General features: G+C 39.1%; 1 protein-coding gene across 2 annotated transcripts in view; it reads left to right on the top strand.

Moving 5' to 3' along the window:
• The first annotated feature begins 3,747 nt into the window (after window positions 1-3,747).
• LOC104981726 (vascular cell adhesion protein 1-like) overlaps window positions 3,748-8,619 on the top strand; it is a 22,851-nt gene continuing 17,979 nt past the window's right edge. For both annotated transcript variants that reach the window (XM_010830974.1, XM_010830975.1), the window contains exons 1-3: window positions 3,748-4,002; window positions 4,742-5,020; window positions 7,367-7,687. In XM_010830974.1, coding sequence (XP_010829276.1) covers window positions 3,939-4,002; window positions 4,742-5,020; window positions 7,367-7,687 — 664 coding nt within the window. In that variant the 5' untranslated portion in view covers window positions 3,748-3,938. The remainder of the gene's footprint in view (window positions 4,003-4,741; window positions 5,021-7,366; window positions 7,688-8,619) is intronic.

Here is an 8,619-nt window from a genome sequence, read left to right as displayed (position 1 = left end):
TGGATGGCATCACTGACTCGATGGACGTGAGTCTGGGTGAACTCTGGGAGTTGGTGATGGACAGGGAGGCCTGGTGTGCTGCGATTCATGGAGTTGCAAAGAGTCAGACATGACTGAGTGACTGAACTGAACTGATGTTCTATATTTAAATGTGGGACTTTAATGCATTCCATTAAATGTCACTTCATCATCTGGACAATTATTACATCTTTTTGGATCATCCTTATCTTGATTCTAAGGTTAGCTATCTTTCTCTTGCTTTATGAATGCTAAACAATCAGATCTTCTATGTTAATGATAAAAATTTGAACTGAACAATTTCAAACACAGAATACAGTAATGCTCTATCGAGTCTCAATATGTTATCTTTTTATTTGAATTTCTATTCAATCATTCATTGTGTGAATTTTAATGAATACCTTATTCTAGTCTAGATGCAATAATGGAGAATGAAACTATTTGAGTTTTGTCAGTTAGGAACAATCAACGTGTTAAGAGGTAAATGCAGCATGACAAGTGCTTCACTGCCAGTGTGCTCTTGTGGAGAGGTCACAGAGGAGAATACAGTCATCTCACCCTGGGAGGAGCAGGTAGGATCTGAAATGGCATCCAACTCAAAGATACCATGAGGTACTTTTGCTGAAACAACTATGAACTAATTCAATAGATTAGATATTTCCCCAATGTTCCAAGTTTAGAATCTTATTCAAGTGTGAAACAGAAGTTTTTTTGCAATAACTTGTTCTTGCTGATCTCGTTTTGGGATCCTATTGTTCACTTTTGTCTTTACACTCCAAAGAATTACACTGAAATTCCATAATTGCCTTTCTACCTCTTCTGAGTTAAGCAGTCAACCTACATGGTTCTGATCATCTTCTTCCATGACATGAGCTTGTAAAGGACCTGTAGATTACTTCAGTTCAGTTCAGTCGCTCAGTCATTTCCGACTTTTTGCCACCCCATGAATCGCAGCACACCAGGCCTCCCTGTCTATCACCAACTCCTGGAGTTCACTCAGACTCACGGCCATCGAGTCAGTGATGCCATCCAGCCATCTCATCCTCTGTCATCCCCTTCTCCTCCTGCCCCCAATCCCTCCCAGCATCAGAGTCTTTTCCAATGAGTCAGCTCTTCTCATTAGGTGGCCAAAGTACTGGAGTTTCAGCTTTAGCATCATTCCTTCCAAAGAAATCCCAGGGCTGATCTTCAGAATGGACTGGTTGGATCTCCTTGCAGTCCAAGGGACTCTCAAGAGTCTTCTCCAACACCACAGTTCAAAAGCATCAATTCTTTGGTGCTCAGCCTTCTTCACAGTCCAACTCTCACATCCATACATGACCACTGGAAAAACCATAGCCTTGACTAGACAGACCTTTGTTGGCAAAATAATGTCTCTGCTTTTCAACATGCTATGATCAATAGGTTGGTCATAACTTTCCTTCCAAGGAATAAGCGTCTTTTAATTTCATGGCTGCAATCACCATCTTCAGTGATTTTGGAGCCCAAAAAATAGTCTGACATTGTTTTCACTGTTTCCCCATCTATTTTCCATGAAGTGATGGGACCAGATGCCATGATCTTAGTTTTCTGAATGTTGAGCTTTAAGCCAACTTTTTCACTCTCCACTTTCACTTTCATCAAGAAGCTTTTTAGTTCCTCTTCACTTTCTGCCATAAAGGTGGTGTCACCTGCATATCTGAGGTTATTGCTATTTCTTCTGGCAATCTTGATTTCAGCTTGTGCTTCTTCCAGCCCAACATTTCTCATGATGTACTCTGCATAGAAGTTAAATAAGTAGGGTGACAATATACAGCCTTGACGTACTCCTTTGCTTGTTTGAAACCAGTCTGTTGTTCCAGGTCGAGTTCTAACTGTTGCTTCCTGACTTGCATATAGGTTTCTCAAGAGGCAGGTCAGGTGGTCTGGTATTCCCATCTCTTTCAGAATTTTCCACATTTATTGTGATCCACAAAGTCAAAGGCTTTGGCATAGTCAATAAAGCAGAAATTGATGTTTTTCTGGAACTCTCTTCCTTTTTCCATGATCCAGCAGGTTTTGACAATTTGGTCTCTGGTTCCTCTGCCTTTTCTAAAACCAGCTTGAACATCTGGAAGTTCACGGTTCACGTATTGCTGAAGCCTGGCTTGGAGAATTTTGAGCATTACTTTACTAGCGTGTGAGATGAGTACAATTGTGCGGTAGTTTGAGCATTCTTTGGCATTGTCTTTCTTTGGGATTGGAATGAAAACTGACCTTTTCCAGTCCTGTGGCCACTGCTGAATTTTCCAAATGTGCTGGCATGTTGAGTGCAGCACTTTCACAGCATCATCAGCAAGTAGATTACTTGCTCATCAGCTAATTTTGCCCGAAGCTATTTTTCTGATCCTTAGCTATTTGGCAAATGAAGTCACACTTACATGTTCTTACAGTCAGTAGCTGCTTCCACTTCTTTTTCTCTCCTCATCCTTGAATGGGAGCCTCCTCTGCACCCAAGAGGAGGTCCAGAACGTCTCCAGCCCTGAGGAACAGTTATTAGTTCCAAATCTCAGTTATGGTCTTCCTCTGTCAAAAGGCACAGGGCTGTTTATTGTACACATCTCTTGGAGTCTGTGAGCTTTGGAATTTTTTTTTTTTTAGAATCCAACATTTTTTCTCATGCAGTAGTTACATATTATTGCTAACATTTTGGAAGTTTCTTTTCCAAATTAAATTTTAATTTAAACTACTTATGGTTACACTTCTTTGGTACCCGCTAAGTGTTAAAACATGCATTAGACTTTGGGAAGGCAGAAGTAGATACAGTGATGAACAAGAACTGATCTGAGACCATGGTAGGAACTGATGATCCACGGGGGAGAAAGACCTGCACATGTATATCGCAAGGAAGTGGCCGTTCTGGTTTCTTTATGATGGGCAGGTGTTATGCAAAGACTGAAGTACACGTGTGCAAGGCAAAAACAGCTATTTAAAAATACCTTTTAAAAGTCATTTCCTTAGAGGGGAAATAAAGAGCATAAAATTGTTGTCCTCATCTCATATAAGAGGAACAAATTATTTTTCATGTTTTAAGCTTTTGTAGTTAAGTCTCACATTCTAAGAGATTTAACACTTCAGAGGAATTCCATCAGTTGCATATGAGTCTGCATGTAAGACTTTCAATTATCCAGCAACTGAATTGAGAATTAATAACTTTTCTAAAACAAAAGAAGAAAATATTTATCTTCTTTTGGTAGCATTCCATTATTCTCTACTCAAGAAAATCATTTCAGAAACTTGATTTTTGCTGCCTAAAAAACTATTTTGTGAATAAAATATATGAAACTCAGAAGCTACGCTGTCTCCCTTTTTAAAAATAATTCATCAACAGAAAGCATCTTTTCCTTTTTCTTGCAAGAGAAAATATAGTCTCTGTTTTTGAATTGCAAACATATCTTCATAATGGAGAAAAATCAGTTCACATGACATAGTGCTTGTTCAGCCACTTCAAGAACTAGAGTGTAATTTACTCTTTCTCTGTCTCTCTTCTCTCCAGTTGGATTCAGAAAATCTCATTCTGAAACAAACATTAGCTTCATGCAAAAATATCCTTTTGCAATGAAAAGCAAGGAAAAGTTTTAATTTTTAGCCTTAGAAGTGTTTTCTTTCTCTATGATGGACAGAGCAGTTTCAGTACTGAGTGCCACGGAAGGGGTTAATGCGGACTTGGCTGGGTGTCAGTTAAACTTTTTTTCTGGCTCTGTTTCAGGTTTCCCCTTGAGGGGATTTTCCTCTGCTTCTGCATCTGTGCAACAAGACCCTATATAAAGAGCCGACTTTCTATTTCATTCCTCACCGAACCTCACCGGCTTTAAGAGCTCAAGATTCTTCCCAGGAAGCTTCAAGAGGAACAGAAAGAAGCGTTTTGGAATCATTATTTTCTCATAAGAACAGCAGTGTAAATGCCTAAGAAGATGTTTGTGATCTTTGGAGTCTCAAATATACTTTGGATGGTGTTTGCAGTTTGTAAGTTCTTCTCCTTGATTTGCTCCAAATGCTAGCATTCCATTGTAGCCCTGACTTTGACTTCACCTTGTTATGATAATAAAGAAGGGCAATGTGCGTACTTCGTCATTCATGTCCAACCCTTTGCAACCCCATGGACTGTAGCCCACCAGGTTTCTCTGTCCATGGAGTTTCTCTAGGCAAGAATACTGGAGTGGGTTGCCATGCCCTCCTCCAGGGGCTTTTCCCAAACCAGGAATCAAACTCTCCTGCATTTCAGGTGGGTTCTTTACTATCTGAGCCACCAGGGTAGCCCTGGATTTTTAAAGAATCGAAAAACTTAATTTAGCCTAACTTTTAGTGTGCTACTGACTACTGCTATTAATATGTACCATTATATTGTCATAGTTAGAGCAGCAAAGTTGTTGTTTTTTGAATTTTTTAAATGTTGCGTGAGTAATGGGATTCTGTTTCTAGGAAGGACTGTCTCTTTAGTTTCCTACGCTTGATAATGAGATAAAACTTGGCAAGTGACAAAACAACTAATATATGGGCATCAAGGTCAGAAATGAGAATTCTCAGAAGCAAAGATGATTTTAACAACTTCTTTTGGCAGTGACTCCTGAGCTGCCTTGTGTTACTTAGAAGCAGTTTAGGAAAGAGAGCAGTCAGATCTGAGTGTTATACTAGAACAGAGAAGATGGAGTAGAATACTAAACAGACTAGTGGTAAGCTTGTTTTTCTCTTTTTGCCTTCACAGCTCAAGCTATCAAAGTTGACATGTTCCCAGATAAATCCAAGATTTTTGCTCAGATTGGTGACTCTGTTTCACTGACTTGTAGCTCAACAGGCTGTGAGTCTCCATCATTTTCTTGGAGAACTCAGATGGACAGTCCACTGAATGGGAAGGTGAGAAATGAAGGGACCACATCCACGCTGATCATGGATCCTGTTAGTTTCGAGGATGAACACCAGTACCTGTGCACAGTGATTTGCGGGGCTGCGAAACTGGAGAAAGCAATCCGAGTGGAGATCTACTGTAAGTACTTCAGTCGATATTTGATTTTCTCTCCATTTTGCTTTAAAATAAATTTTCTAAAAGGATAATTTTAAAAGAAAAAAATAAAAAGAATACTCATGTCCAGATTCTTGGCTAGGGGACATAGGGCAGCAAGAAATCCAGAAGACAGCTGAATCTACCACCAGACTAGAGACCCAAATCTTGGCTTTTGTTTCCAACTCTGCCACGAATATGGTGACCACGGGTGAGGTTCAACTTCTCTAGGCTTCAGTTTTCTTAGCCATAAAGTGAAGTTCTCTAAGGTTCTTTTTATTTTATTTGTGTGTGTGTGTGTTTAATTCAATTGGTTTCTTGCATGTTTACTTGTCCATATGTCCAAATGACTTATGAATTCCATACTTCAGGGATTTTCTATTTATTCTTATGCAATTTGGTACTTAAAATTAGTTTAAAGTTTAAGGAGGAGGTATATAATTTAATACTGGGCTTTGGTACAAAAGCTTCCCCCTTAGACAGAAGAAAAATATCTGTAAACTTTTCACTCATTTGACTTCGACAGAGATAAATTTAGAAGGTTTTACTTTTGTTTTTGTTCGGTGCAATTAACTCTTAATGCTCAACAGCTTAACTTCAAGGGTATTTGGAAAATGAACTCGATTTGCCTAGTGAATGTGAATGAATAGCCTGTGTTTACTAGCCTACCAAAATGTATTTCAGTCCATTCTCAATCCAGCAAGAAAGTTAGCAAAAAGGAGTGAAAAAATAACCTGAAATACATCGCTTGCATTCTGGTTACTGCTTCTGCCAGAAAACCGGAATCCTTGATCGTCATCTCTTTAGGAAGATCTTATTTGATTATCTTTTCTAATTATTTTGCTTTTCTTTTGCTATAGTGGAGCTCAACTTGGTCCAATAACCTTAACTGATTCTTCAATAATCCCTTATGTAGCTAATGCTTCTCAAGAAACTGTGCTTGGCCAGCTGCTTTCAATTATGCTGGTTGTACATGCAGAGTTTATGTCTGCGAAGCTTTCTGAGGTCCATGAAAGGCTCCCTTATGTAAATACAGGGGAAAGTAGCAGTTCCTACATTATCTGACAGCAAACTATGTGGATTATAGGCACATCTCTTTCAGAATACAAGGAACAAAATTATTGGTGGAAAAATGAAAAGTACTGTTTCTTCACATAACAAATTTTTGCCACTTCCTTTGCCTCTCCTTGCAGGAACCAAACAGTTGAAGATTTAAAAATGAAAATGAAGGCCATTCTGGCTTTAGTTATCTTGCCTGAAGTTTCTTTTGTTCTTTTTTTTCTTCAAGAGTGTCTGTCTTTCATTATATTTAACAGTCCTGTCTCCATTCCACATTTGATTATAGTATTTTTTAGAGTTGGGACCTTTGTATTCTTCTTATTTCACAGTCTTGAATCAAGCCAATATGTTATCATCATGGCGGTTTGCAACGGAAAGCAGCCTTGTGAAGAAAGCAATGGCTCACTGAACTAGTGCTTTCCTTGGCATTAAAAATTTCAAGTGGGATATTAGTTAGATGTTGAGTCAGGCGTTTGGGAGGCAAATCTGCCTTCCCATAACTTCAAGATTGCCCAGGTGTACGTCTCTGGTGGATGAATGCCTGTTCAAAGCCAATTATTTGAGCTGCTCTTTTCATTTCTTAGCATGTCTTACCTAATAATTATTCTTTGCAATGATATTCTAAGCTTCAGGTTCCTTATCTGTAAGATGAAATATATCTACCCTGACCAAAATAAAAGACTGTGATATAAACACAATGAAAGTCCCAGTAGTCATATGGAATAATAAAAATCTTGGGTTTAAATCCCAGCTTCACCATTACTAGCTGTGTGACCTTAGGAAAGTTATGCAAATATGCTGAGTCTATGCTTTCATATCTATGAAATGTGGTACCTATTTCTTAGGGTTGTTGTGAGTATCAAATAAAGTCATCAATGTTAAATGAATAGCACAAGGATGGGCACGTATCAGTATTCAATAAACATAAGTTTCTTCTCCCTCCTTTTACTTTAGCAACATGCAACCCTTTGTACATGAAGAATCAGAAGAACTGAAGAACTCTCTAACAGATTGTTCTGATTTTGAATGCACCCCAAACCATGAAAGGCTATTTAAACAATTCATTCTGCTGTATTAAGATTGTATTCACAAAAATATTAGACTCAGATTCAGTTCAGTTCAGTTCAGTTCAGTTGCTCAGTCATGTCTGACTCTTTGCGACCCCGTGAATCGCAGCACACCAGGCCTCCCTGTCCATCACCAACTCCCGTAAGGGACTTTACACAATATGAACAAAAAATCCACAGGCATGTACTCGTTTGACTTTTTCAGCTTTCTCTAAGGATCCAGAGATTCATTTGAGTAGCCCCGCAGAGGTCGGGAAGCCAGTCACAGTCACGTGTTCGGTGCCTGAGGTTTACCCATTTGAAAGGCTGGAGATAGAGTTGTTGAAAGGCAACCATCCCATGAAAGTACAGGACTTTCTGGAGCCTTCAGAAAAAAAGGCCCAGGAAACAAAGAGCTTGGACGTGACCTTCTCGCCTACTGATGAGGATATTGGGACAGCTCTTGTTTGTCAAGCTACTTTACACATTTATGATGATGATTCTCCACCCAAAGTAAGGAAAACTACAAAAGAACTGGAAGTCTACAGTAAGTACTTGTGTCTGTCTATGGGAATATACTCTTGGATGTACACAGCAATAAACTGAGCAGCTATAGTCAAGAAGAAACATGTTTGTAGTTTTTATACCATTTTGATTCACTGAGAGCATAATTCTTGTCAACTGCAATAAAAAGCACACCGAATTAAGGTTAAGAAAGTTGAACTTAAGGTATGGATGGCTTCATTAATTGTGATTTTGCTTCACTTAATTTCTCAGTCTATCAAAGGGGAATAATAATAATACCATCTGATTGGGAAGCTTCCCTGGTGGCTCAGTTGGTAAAGAATCTGCCTGCAATGCAGGAGACCAGTGTTCTATCCCTGGATTGGGAAGATCCCATGGAGAAGGGAATCGCAACCCACTCCAGTACTCTTGCCTGGAAAATCCCATGGACTGAGGAGACTAGTGGGCTATAGCCCATGGGATCACAAGAGTCGGACCCTACTTGATTAAATCACCACCACCTGATTGGGTAGTGAGAAATAATAGGCTCAAGTGATAAAATTTTTTAAATTATGTTTTGTAAACTCTTATATCATGCATTGAAATATCAAGGTATAGAAGTTCTACAAGAGCACTTTGTGTGTGAGTGTATATGTGTGTGCACACCTGGACACATGTGCATGGGGTGGGAGAGAGGAGATGAGATTTGATTGTCTCCATTCTCTCGGAGATGGCTGGGGGATTTGAGGCAGTCTTGTCATCCCAAAGTTGTGTAGGAGTGACTCACTGTGCTCTTTCTAGACTAAAATGCCCTGGTCTTCTCTAGACACCATAGTTAAAAGGAGCATTGCCTTCTACAACATGTTCAGCTGAGACAGAATGCGATGGAAAGAATTTTATCAATGCTTTGAGAAGAATAGTCAGAAATAGGAGATATTTTTCCTAGAGAATATCAAACTTGGAAATGAGAGCTAT

The sequence above is a fragment of the Bison bison genome, unplaced genomic scaffold (genome assembly GCF_000754665.1).
Source record: "Bison bison bison isolate TAMUID 2011002044 unplaced genomic scaffold, Bison_UMD1.0 scf7180017864519, whole genome shotgun sequence".
Taxonomy (NCBI): domain Eukaryota; kingdom Metazoa; phylum Chordata; class Mammalia; order Artiodactyla; family Bovidae; genus Bison; species Bison bison.
Note: the sequence above shows the minus strand (reverse complement) of the source record. Positions and strands in the feature narration are given on the sequence as shown.